At 40.8% G+C, this 13,297-nt stretch overlaps 1 protein-coding gene across 4 annotated transcripts in view; it reads left to right on the top strand.

Moving 5' to 3' along the window:
- The window catches only part of MDM2 (MDM2 proto-oncogene), a 40,474-nt gene extending 27,578 nt beyond the window's left edge, over positions 1-12,896 (top strand). For 3 of the 4 annotated variants that reach the window (XM_073651768.1, XM_073651767.1, XM_073651766.1), the window contains exons 10-11: positions 1,836-1,910; positions 8,056-12,896. In XM_073651768.1, coding sequence (XP_073507869.1) covers positions 1,836-1,910; positions 8,056-8,610 — 630 coding nt within the window. In that variant the 3' untranslated portion in view covers positions 8,611-12,896. Of the gene's footprint in view, positions 1-1,835; positions 1,911-8,055 lie in introns of those variants that run through there. The other variant, XR_012251209.1, reaches the window with a different exon arrangement.
- The last annotated feature ends 401 nt before the right edge of the window (positions 12,897-13,297 follow it).

Below are 13,297 nucleotides of genomic sequence, written 5' to 3'. Positions count from 1 at the left end.
CCTCCTCCTTCGGCCTTTCACTGCTTACTAACTCTCCTACACATGAAGACTTGGAATACTTTGGATCTAGTCTTCTCCCAGCTCTGCTCAGTGCATGAGTTTACTAACTCCTCTCTCCCGCTCTCTGACCACTACCTTCTTTCCTTCTCTGCCACGAACTGTCTCCACACCCAGGACTCCGCCATGTATCACACATACAGAAATATACGTGACATCCATACCCAATAGCTTATGAACAATATACAGACATCTTTGTGTTGTATTGATTGTCTGTACATGTTCCCGCTTAATTGTAAAGTCCTGCGGAATATGTTAACAATATAATAAAATTATTATTATAGCTACTTTGATACTTTCTAGTCTTTGGCTTTAAAGAGAACCTGTCACACCCTGAGACCTATCAGACCTCTAATATGGGCATACAGGTGATAGAAATGTAAATCTATACATCCCTGTATGCCTCATATTAGAGGACTGGTTGCTGTGAAATTGCTTTTTATTCATTGAAGTTTCCGATGCTTTCGGGGCCGGGACGAAATCCCCGCTTACTGTGTAAATTACAATGTTTCCCCCCTCCCCTGCACATGCAGTCGTTGTGGCCAGATCCCGCGCCTTTTGCTTTTTACAGAAAGCGCACTTGTACTGTGTACTATGCAGTCATAGTACTGCAGGGATCTTGTGCATAGGTGAGTCACTGTAACTTCCTGGCGCCTGCGCACAAGATCCCTGCAGTACTATGACTGCATAATACACAGTACAAGTGCGCCTTCTGTAAAAAGTGAAGTGCGCGGGATCTGGACATGGCAACTGCATGTCACAGAGCACTGTGATGTGCAGGGGAGGGGGAAACATTAGAATTCACACAGGAGGCAGAGATTTCTTCCAGTCCCCCGGACTTGAACACCTCAAAAACCTGTAGGATTGAAAAGATATTTCACAGCAATTGGATCTCTAATATGAGGCATACAGGTATGAATAGGTTTACATTTCTATCACCTGTATGCCCATATTAGAGGTCAGAAAAGTGCCAGGTGGCGACAGATTCCCTTTAACAAAAAAATTTGTGGATTACATGCATTTTTGATGCATTCCTCCATGGAAACGCACTAAAAATACATGTGCGTTTTTTACCCTACGGAGTCTGTCTATGCAAGTCTATGGGAAAAATCTGCACATAAAACTCTGCGTACACACAAGAAATGGACATGGCTGATTTGAAACACGCACTGCAGGGCAGATTACACTGATTAAAAAAAAGCAGTGGGTGTGAGATTTCTATAAAGCCCATCCACTTTGCTGGAACTGTAAGCCGCTTGAAAATACACAGCGTCAAAAACTCAGTGGGCATACAACCTAAAAGTGATGGCATATTCCTAGGATATCTGGAAAACCACTTATTAGAAAGAAAATAACGAGGAACATTGTTGTAGCATGGCTTTCGCCTCACTATTTGTTTTTCCCTTGCATATGGGCCAATGAACTGCAGCTTGGAGCCCAGCAGTGCATTGAATAGGGAAGGCTGCAGTTCTCTACATAGTCAGGTGTAGAGCAGGGGATGCAGTTCTAAACCAGTGTTACTTCCCCTTTAATTTTCATTATCGGTCTGGGAATACCCCCTTAGTTCAGATGCTCTAACTAACCCATTTCAGTAGGAATTCAGCGATACATTTCACATTAATGATGCTGTTTTTCAGTTTTGTTTATAAATTTGGTTAATGTTTTATGTGACATAATTTTAGTGTTGTGGCAGTACAAGAAGGCAATGTCTTATGCCGGACTTTATATGTATACCATCATATGTCTTAAAACCAATTTGTTCTCTTTCCTGGCCCCAGGTTTATCAGGTGACTATATACCAAGCTGAAGAATCAGGGTACTCTTTCGATGAGGATACTGAAATCTCTGAAGCTGTAAGTATGACTTTTCTGAAATGTCATCTAAAGAAGCACTTCTCCCATCAACATTTTTATCCTCTTAATATATTGCAGCCATCATATTATACAGCCCTGTGTACTTACAATTGCTCACTTTGCCTTTCCACCCAACTAACTATTCTCTTTTTCTCTGCTTTATGTACAAACAGGAAGTCTCTTGTCCCTGCATGTATTATCCCCCATCACCTGCTTCACTCCTGACCCAGCTGCTCCCCCCTGCCAGGGACTTTTGCAGTTACTTAAAGCGCACCTATCACTAAATTTTTTATTGTTTGAAATTAAATACAGATGTAATAACATTTATCATTTGACCAAAACATTATAAACAAGGCATATACCAACAGTTTTAATACATGTGAGGAATGTCTATTTCTTACACATTCCTCACATGTAATAAAACTGTCAAACAGTTGCAAATCATGCACACGGGAGTGATTCAAGCATATCATCGAGCAGCTATAAATACTCGGAGCTCGGCCCAAGCATACTCGGACAGAACGTATTCACTCAACCCTACTGCTTATATGTGAAAAGTGCATGCAGGAGTGTATGGTGCATTTGAGAACTGTATGTAAACATATATATGCAGTGTGTGTGTGTATTCCCTAAGAGAGAGAAAGCTGGAGATAGCGGTCTTTTATGTAACTGCACAATATGGTTGGGTCTCTGTCTACATAATACATGTATATGTAGCGCTCTCTATATATAAATATGTATATTCGTGTATGTCATAGAGAGAGATGTGAATATACCTGTGATATATGCTACTATCTATTGCACAGGTATATTTGTGTATACATACATATTTATATACAGTACAGACCAAAAGTTTGGACACACCTTCTCATTTAAAGATTTTTCTGTATTTTCATGACTTTGAAAATTGTACATTCACACTGAAGGCATCAAAACTATGAATTAACACATGTGGAATTATATACTTAGCAAAAAAGTGTGAAAGAACTGAAAATATGTCTTATATTCTAGGTTCTTCAAAGTAGCCACCTTTTGCTTTGATGACTGCTTTCACACTCTTGGCATTCTCTTGATGAGCTTCAAGAGGTAGTCACCGGAAATGATTTTCACTTCACAGGTGTGCCCTGTCAGGTTTAATAAGTGGGATTTCTTGCTTATAAATGGGGTTGGGACCATCAGCTGTGTTGTGCAGAAGTCAGGTGGATACACAGCTGATTTTCCTACTGAATAGACTGTTAGAATTTGTATTATGGCAAGAAAAAAGCAATTAAGTAAAGAAAAACGAGTGGCCATCATTACTTTAAGAAATGAAGGTCAGTCAGTCCGAAAAATTGGGCAAACTTTGAAAGTGTCCCCAAGTGCAGTTGCAAAAACCATCAAGCGCTACAAAGAAACTGGCTCACATGAGGACCGCCCCAGGAAAGGAAGACCAAGAGTCACCTCTGCTTCTGAGGATAAGTTTATCCGAGTCGCCAGCCTCAGAAATCTCAGGTTAACAGCAGCTCAGATTAGAGACCAGGTCAATGCCACACACAGTTCTAGCAGCAGACACATCTCTTCAACAACTGTTAAGAGGAGACTTTGTGCGGCAGGCCTTCATGGTAAAATAGCTGCTAGGAAACCACTGCTAAGGACAGGCAACAAGCAGAAGAGACTTGTTTGGGCTAAAGAACACAAGGAATGGACATTAGACCAGTGGAAATCTGTGCTTTGATCTGATGAGTCCAAATTTGAGATCTTTGGTTCCAACCACCGTGTCTTTGTGCGACGCAGAAAAGGTGAACGGATGGACTCTACATGCCTGGTTCCCACCGTGAAGCATGGAGGAGGAGGTGTGATGGTGTGGGGGTACTTTGTTGGTGACACTGTTGTGGATTTATTCAAAATTGAAGGCATACTGAACCAGCATGGCTACCACAGCATCTTGCAGCGGCATGCTATTCCATCCGGTTTGCGTTTAGTTGGACCATCATTTATTTTTCAACAGGACAATGACCCCAAACGCACCTCCAGGCTGTGTAAGGGCTATTTGACTAAGAAGGAGAGTGATGGGGTGATACACCAGATGACCTGGCCTCCACAGTCACCAGACCTGAACCATATCGAGATGGTTTGGGATGAACTGGACAGCAGAGTAAAGGCAAAAGGGCCAACAAGTGCTAAGCATCTCTGGGAACTCCTTCAAGATTGTTGGAAGACCATTTCCGGTGACTACCTCTTGAAGCTCATCAAGAGAATGCCAAGAGTGTGCAAAGCAGTCATCAAAGCAAAAGGTGGCTACTTTGAAGAACCTAGAATATAAGACATATTTTCAGTTGTTTCACACTTTTTTGTTAAGTATATAATTCCACATGTGTTAATTCATAGTTTTGCTGCCTTCAGTGTGAATGTACAATTTTCAAAGTCATGAAAATACAGAAAAATCTTTAAATGAGAAGGTGTGTCCAAACTTTTGGTCTGTACTGTATAACAAGAGAGTGCTACATATATAAGCATACGTGTTCGATAGACAGAGGGGCTCAACCATAATGTGCAGTTACATAAAGTTGCGCTATATATAAATCTATAGATATAGAGAGTCAAAATTGGAACAGCACCATATCTTCAAAATATCAGGTGCAAGGCCCCCACACAAACATCCATAAGTATAGACAGTATAGCAATAAAGGCAGACAGCACTCCAAAAGGTCTTTAAAAAAAAAAAAAAAGACTTTATTAGCCCGGCGTGGCAACGTTTCGGTTGCGGTGCAGTGATGAAGGTTGCCCGCAACTGAAACGTCGCCACGCTGAGCTGATAAAGTCTATATTTTTTCTAAGAACTTTTGGAGTGCTGCCTGCCCTTTTTTTGCTATAGATATAGAGAGAGATATGGAAAAATATCAGCAAACAGCCAAAAACCTTCAAATTAGGAAAAAATAGAATGGAAGCAGCACTTCAATGAAAATAAGTGATACCGACTTTATTCCCCCATTTGATCTGGATGGATGACGTCGGCCTTTCTCATTTATTTCCACTGCAGCTCTGCTTCAACTCTATTATTCAACTTGCTCCATTTTTAGGGTATGTGCACACGATGCAGAAATGAAGCAGAAAATTTCTGCATCATTTCTGCATCTCCCTGGCAGAAAAAACGCATGCAGATTGTGCATGCGTTTTTCCTGCAGAATACATGCGGATCCACATGCAGATTCACATGCGTTTCCGCATGCAGATTGACAAGCGCTTTCCAGGCGATGTTAGCATCACCTGGAAAGTGCTTGACAACTAGGTCACACTATATAAATCCATGCAAACAGCATGGATTTATACAGTGTGAACCGAGAGAGTGTATATACTTACCTCCGATGGCCCGCGCTGTCCTGCTCACTCCGTTCTCCCGGCTGCCGGCAACTTTGAATTGAAAGACCTGCCGACGTCAGCGTCACGTGACCCGTCACATGACTCTGACGTCACCGCAGGTCCTACAACTCACTGCAAGTGCCGGAAACCAAGCGGGAGCGCAGCGCGGGCCGACAGAAGGTAAGAATACATTTATTTTTTATTTTATTCTTCTTTTTACAGCTTTTTTAATGGTACCTGGGTGTGGATGAGACTCTCCTCTCCTCCACACCCGGGTACCATCCGCACATTAGAACGCACCAATTACGCAAGTACAAATGCTGTCTTGCGGAATTGGCGCGTTCTAATGCAAGTCAATGGCGGCGAAATCGCCGCGTTTCCGCAAAATTAATTGACATGCTGCGGATTTTTGACCGCAGCGTTAACGCTGCGGAAAAATCCGCATCATGGGCACAGCACATGCGGATTTCCATTGGGGAACATTGCTGCCCTTCTACCATGCGTTTTTCATGCGTTTCCGCGGCGTTTACGCAACTGCAAAAACGCCGCGGAAACGCATGAAATACGCATCGTGTGAACACAGCCTAAGCCAGGAGATGTAAATGTGGATCTTTATTAGCAGATATGGGTGATACATGCTGTGGTTACTCTGTAGCCTTCTCTCTGGCTCTACACATAGTACAGTATACAGTGCTGGCACCCCTGCAATTCTGTCAGATAATACTCAGTTTCTTCCTGAAAATGATTGCAATCACAAATTCTTTGGTATTATTCTCTTCATTTAATATGTCTTCAATGAAAAAAACACAAAAAGAATTGTCCTAAAGCCAAATTGGATATAATTCCACACCAAACCTAAAAAAGGGGGTGGACAAAAGTATTGGCACCCTTTGAAAAATCATGTGATGCTTCTCTAATTCGTGTAATTAACAGCACCTGTAACTTACCTGTGGCACCTAACAGGTGTTGGCAATAACTAAATCACACTTGCAGCCAGTTAACATGGGTTAAAGTTGACTCAACCTCTGTCCTGTGTCCTTGTGTGTACCACATTGAGCATGGAGAAAAGAAAGAAGACCAATGAACTGTCTGAGGACTTGAGAAACCAAATTGTGAGGAAGCATGAGCAATCTCAAGGCTACAAGTCCATCTCCAAAGACCTGAATGTTCCTGTGTCTTCCGTGCGCAGTGTCATCAAGACGTTTAAAGCTCATGGCACTGTGGCTAACCTCCCTAGATGTGGACGGAAAAGAAAAATTGACGAGAGATTTCAACGCAAGATTGTGCGGATGGTGGATAAAGAACCTCGACTAACATCCAAACAAGTCCAAGCTGCCCTGCAGTCCGAGGGTACAACAGTGTCAACCTGTACTATCCGTCGATGTCTGAATGAAAAGGGACTGTATGGTAGGATACCCAGGAAGACCCCACTTCTTACCACGAGACATAAAAACGCCAGGCTGGAGTTTGCCAAAACTTACCTGAGAAAGCCTAAAACGTTTTGGAAGAATGTTCTCTGGTCAGATGAGACAAAAGTAGAGCTTTTTGGGAAAAAACATCAACATAGAGTGTACAGGAAAAAAAAAAAAGGCATTCAAAGAAAAGAACACGGTCCCTACAGTCAAACATGGCGGAGGTTCCCTGATGTTTTGGGGTTGCTTTGCTGCCTCTGGCACTGGACTGCTTGACCGTGTGCATGGCATTATGAAGTCTGAAGACTACCAACAAATTTTGCAGCATAATGTAGGTGTGAGAAAGCTGGGTCTCCCTCAGAGGTCATGGGTCTTCCAGCAGGACAATGACCCAAAACACAGTTCCAAAAGCACTATAAAATGGTTTGAGAGAAAGCACTGGAGACTTCTAAAGTGGCCAGCAATGAGTCCAGACCTGAATCCCATAGAACACCTGTGGAGAGATCTCAAAATGGCAGTTTGGAGAAGGCACCCTTCAAATATCAGGGACCTGGAGCAGTTTGCCAAAGAAGAATGGTCTACAATTCCAGCAGAGCATTGTAAGAAACTCATTGATGGTTACCGGAAGCGGTTGTTCGCAGTTATTTTGGCTAAAGGTTGTGCAACCAAGTATTAGGCTGAGGGTGCCAATACTTTTGTCTGGCCCATTTTTGGAGTTTTGTGTGAAATGATCAATGATTTGATTTTTGCTTCATTCTCTTTTGTGTTTTTTCCTTGCAATCAAATTAAATGAAGATAATAATACCAAAGAATTTGTGATTGCAATCATTTTCAGGAAGAAACTGAGTATTGCAGGGGTGCCAATACTTTTGGCCAGCACTTATATAGACAGGAGACCCCTGACACTGCTGCTGACCAGCCTCTGGGCGTGTGTCTCAGAGCACAGCACGCTGAGCTGCCAATCCCAAGATGGCAGCTCCCATAACTGTAATTCTCTTATTTCATAACGCAAGTAATTCTTCCAAAGGTAATTTATTTCTTGTTTCTTTACATCTACAGTCTCCTTACTGTAATATATCATATGTGTGGAGGTGCTAGGTCCTCTTTAAGACTCGTGCAGGGAAAATTGACCTCCTGTTTCTACATAAAGCTTGGAAGGATTCAGCTAGTTTAGTTTTTAATCATGTGATGTCATAGACCTAAAGGAAAAGAGAAGAATTAACTGAGTAGAAGGGCAAAATGAGCAATTGTAAGTAAACTGTGCTATATAAACATGATCACTGCAATATTTTAAGACGATAAGAATTTGTGATGGGAGTGCTTCTTTTAAAATCAAATCCCATTGTTGTTTTGCAGGAATGTTGTAACACATGTTTTTCTAAAAATCATTACAGGATTACTGGAAATGTTCACAATGTGATGAGATGAATCCTCCGATTCCAAGATATTGTAAAAGGTGTTGGTCTCTTCGTAAAGACTGGCTTCCAGACCAAACTGAGCAGAAGAAGAATTGCCCCGTAAAAAGAAAAACCATGGAGGATTCCCTAGAGGATGAAGGCATTGATGTTCCAGATGGCAAAAAAACAAAAGTGACTGAGGCACAAGATCAAGTCGTCACAAAAAAAGAGGAGGAGGGAATCCATAGCTCTGAATCCCAGGAAACAGAAGACTTTTCTCAGCCTTCCACATCTGGCAGCACCGAATCTGGTAGTCAGGAGGAGTACAGAGAAGGTGAACAGGAGGAAAATTCAGAACAGAGTCTTCCACTTTCGAGTGTTGAACCTTGTGTAATCTGCCAAACTAGGCCGAAGAATGGATGTATTGTCCATGGTAGAACAGGGCATCTCATGGCATGTTTTACATGTGCGAAAAAGCTCAAGAGGAGGAACAAGCCTTGCCCCGTGTGCAGACAGCCCATTCAGATGATCGTGTTGACCTATTTCAGCTAGATCAATAGATGCATGATGGAAATGCAAGAAGTGGAAAACATTTGAACACTTAGAATATATAAATGTTGAGAAAGGGACAGAATATAAATTATCTTTTGACTTGAAAGAATAGAAAATGGCTTAATGAAACTGAGTACTACACCAGCTTACCCTAGCACTTGCACATGTATATAGTTTAATATCTTCATTTGGCTGAAAATAAAAGCCGTTCCTTTCAACTATTAGTATCTTAGATGATGAATAGACAAATCATTTTATACTTTAGGAGTTGATTACACCGACCTTGAAGTCCGTTTTTAGGTTTATGTACTATTCAGAAAGTAAGGACATGCAAAAACTTCAATCGAAAGTTCTAGTTGTGTTAAGCTCGAGCCTACAGTCTGTAATATTGGCACTTGAGGAACCCCACCAGCGACCTGTTGCTTTCAGCATGGGTTAGTGGATCAATGTAAATGGTGAGTTCCTGTCACATTAGATGAGAGAATCCAATGAAGGAAGTACTATTAGCTTAAAGGGTATCACTCTAATGGGGTGAAAATTGAGCATCTGACCCCCATTAATCACCAGAAGGCGCAGCTTGTTTGAATATGCTGCTGTGCCTGGATAAACAATAAAGTGGCTCAATTTCTGTCCTTTTAGGTGCGATACCCTCTGAATAGTACAAAAAGCATATGCAATGTAAAATAGTATAAGCTCAACATGTTCACTAAAACCACCATGTACAATATGCAGTATATACTATCAGTAATAAAGACAAATCGGTGAGATCCAAATGTTCATCTGACACAACTAGGTTATATTTGGTCGATAGTAAGGGCTGCTTTTTCTGAAAAAGCGTATTTTCATACTGGGAAGCCAACATTTTGGCCAGTAGCTAAATTGTAGGTAATATGGCTGCCTGGCTTGTTTGAAGATTCCATAGTTTCCGCTGTTGCATAATTTAAGATGTAAGTTTCTTGTGCTTATTCAATGACACCTGGAGGTTCTGTCCCATTAATATAGGGATTATGATTGCTATTACCCTTACAGCTTGTCTCTTTTCCTAGAAGTTGTTTTCCATTACTTTGATAACTTTCCCACTTTTAATCAGTTGCCTGCTGCAGAGACAAGTTATACGCACCATTAAACTGTACATCCAGGTAACTGGAGAATGAAATATTCCACAGCCAAGAGATTGTGGCCTTTAAACTGGAAGCGGGATTACGACGAAAGAAAGAAATTCAATATATTTGTGTTTGTTTTACTATTAAGTTTTTCAGATTGAGGTTTTTTTTTTAGAAGTGAATATATTTGTTTCATTATAAAGATGAGTATTTCTGATATGCAGAAAATGAAAACCTTAGTGCCTTGTACACAGTATTTCCTAGTAATTGTGACCTAGAAAATCTGGAGACCATAATGTGAACTTTTGTACAGCCGTGAGTAGATATCTGATGATATTTAGGCATGGCCACCATGTACTATACCCATCGTGTATGAAGTGGCAACCTAGCTAATGCCCCAAAAATGAAAAATTACCTCCATCCGTAAAGTGTGTCTAGACTATAGTCGCATATATCAGGAACAGCTTATGGACAGACTTTTTATCAAATATAGATTTTCACTAAATGCAACATTAATTGGGCATAAAATACACCCTATGTGAACATTCCCTTACTCAAATATTTTTAAGGATTTGTCGGATAGATTTTTTTTTTCAGGCTTGGATGTAGTTTAAAAAAAAAAGTGGCAAACTCTCCTTTTCCAGAGTCCATGTGAATCTAGCACAGGCTGCTCTTGAAGCTGCAGTCAATCACAGGCTGCAGTAGTCTTCTGGTTTCCAGACTCTACAGACCCCCAGACTGGCATGCGTTAGAAGGGCGCGTGTGCTATAGGTTTTATTTTAAGCTCATCCATGCCTTTAAAACATTTTTTTTCCATATCAGACAAAGCACTCTAAAGCTCCCGTCTCACATAGCGAGATCGCTGCTGTGTCACGGTTTTGGTGACCCAACAGCGACGTCACCAGCGATGTCGCTATGTGTGACATTTTGCAGCGATCAGGCCCCTGCTGTGAGGTCGCTGATCACTGCAAAGTGTCCTGGACCATTTTTTGGTCGTTGCTGTCCCGCTGGTCAGCATACATCGCTGTGTGTGACCAGCGGGAGCAGCGATCAGGCTGATAACCATGATAAACATCGGGTTACTAGGGGCACACGCGCACCTAGTAACCCGTTGTTTATCATGGTTACGAGCCTGCTAAAGTGAGCGGTAACCTCCCGTTCACTGTAGCAGAGTGGTAACCATGATAAACAACGGGTTGCTAGGTGCGCGTGTGCCCCTAGTAACCCGATGTTTACCATAGTTACCAGCCTGCTCCTGCTTCAGCAGGCTGGTAACCAGGAGCAGGACATCGTGGAAAGATTCTTTCCACGATGTCGCTGCTCCCCTGATCGTTGGTGAGCCTGCCTGTTTGACAGCTCACCAGCGACCACATAGCGACGCAGCAACGATCCCTGACAGGTCGTATCGTTGTCGGGATCGTTGCAGCGTCGCTAAGTGTGACGGGGCCTAAGGTTTATTACTGTACAATTTTAGTTCCCTTTCAAAAACATTTTGTACAGAGGGCACATCTTCACTTTTTTTTTTTTTTAAAGAGGCTTTGAGCGGAGTTAGGTGAAACTTCTTACAAAGCAAGCCAAAGAAATTGTCCAGTCCTAAATATTATCGGATTGCATGAGATGTTATTGGGTTACTTTACTGTAAGAATGAACCTGGTCGCTTACTATCTTATTACATCTCACCCCATTGATCAGTTGATTTTGTTTTGTTTTTTGCATTTATATCATTCAACTAATATTATTTGATAAAGTGTAATTTTTTCCTGTTTTAAAGAAACCTTGGTTCTTTGGCTTCTCTTTTAGATGGGTTCATCCCCACCTATAGTTTCCCCATTTTGATGTGTACATTTGATATTGGTATTAATTGAATTTCATGATTTCCCAATATATATATATATATATAAATTTTTTTTTTTTTTTTTTTTTTTTGGTGAACTTACCCATAATATATAGTAACTTACGTATTGTAATTTAATAAGATTTCATAAAATCCTCTGACAAGTCTTTACTTTAATAGCAAATATCTTATAATTGGTAATGCTGAATCATTTCTCTATTTAGCTTGTTCTAATGTAGTGTTTAATTTTTCTCAATTTTGGATACATATCGTGACAAAAAATCTTGTGCCCAGTGATTTTAGGTTCAAATGTTAGATTCTTCTAATAGTTACTAGCCACCTGAACATCTTCTAGCACTTAATGTTGGCCTACAGGGTTGCATTCACACTTGGTATGTAAGATCTACACTCCTCTTCTTCTTTTTTTTGTTTTAATATTCAAAGAAAAAAAAAATAGATTCCGGCATGTGGAGAGAGAAAACTTTTTTTAATGAACGTTTCCATTCTCCTTTGTAGTATTCATTGAGTTTGTTCTTATCTATGATGAAAAAGGACACGTGGAAAGCTGGAACAAAGGATGATTGGAATAGATAAAAGGGGTTTTAGATGGTAGATACACTAAGAAAATAAGATTACAATATACATATAACATGGACCACCATCTGCCGCAATCCGATCTTTTAAAAACTAGTTGTGTGGTCACGTATAACAAAAGGGTCACCTAAATCCCAAGTCCTATTAGACATTTAGATAATAGTAGTTTAGGCTTTTGCTTTAGTATTCTCCTATGATTATAGTGTTATATTTGATCTACAGTTGCAGTGTGAATGAAATGTCTTCTAAATATCATTTTAGTTATTTATTTTAGTCTTCATCTCTTGTTCGCCAGCAATAATCTTCTTGCTGTATTAGGCTATGTGTTTAACCTCCTGTTTAGGCTAGGACTTATACATTAAGTGGATGTCGTATGGTGGCATCTGTCAGCATAGGGACCCGTTGTAAAATAATTCTTATACTTTTTTTTTTTCATAATAGCATAGTCTGTCAACTACAACTTATGTATGTTAAACATCGGAGACATCCTATGCATTAACCTATACGTCCCAGCTTACACATTTAAGCAGACACCTAAATGTGGTGTGAACATAGCCTAATCCAGATAGAGAGCAAAGAATGTGACGGCTGCTTTTTGGTAATTTCTCCTCTTAGCACCTTGTTAATTATTATTTTTTTACTGTTCTAAGAGTTGATGTGTATATTCTCACTCTCTGCCTAGAACATTTAACTAAAATGCACTGTAATTAACTGTAACATCTAATATATTTATATATTAAAATTATTTAATGATACCCATTTGTGGCATTCATCTATTGGGGTATGCAAGTTTGTTCTGTTGTATGAAGAACTATGATTCTGTAAATTGTGTTAAAGCTTTCAGGTTATTGGCAATAAATGAAAATCTTTAAGGCTGCCTTTTAGATGACAGATATTTGACCAACGAGCTTACGCTCCGAAAAATTCCACCTTTCTTAAAGGGGTTGTCCTGTCTAAAATGATTAAGTCTGTGTGGTACCGGCTTCTCTGCCCCCTGACGGGCAGAGACGCCGTCCCTCTTACCGCCGCGCTCCCTGCCCGGCTTCCTCTGGCGCTCCTGCTTCTGCTGCTGCCAACGCGCGCAGCTTCCCGGGCACTGTGCTTAGGGCGCGCTCCCTCCCTCTTAAAGGGGCTGTGCGTGCCGTCCTAAGGAGTC

This window comes from Phyllobates terribilis, unplaced genomic scaffold, assembly GCF_046119375.1.
Source record: "Phyllobates terribilis strain yellow unplaced genomic scaffold, ASM4611937v1 Scaffold_11__3_contigs__length_659146591, whole genome shotgun sequence".
NCBI classification, from domain to species: Eukaryota; Metazoa; Chordata; class Amphibia; order Anura; family Dendrobatidae; genus Phyllobates; species Phyllobates terribilis.
This window is presented reverse-complemented; position numbering and strand designations above follow the sequence as displayed.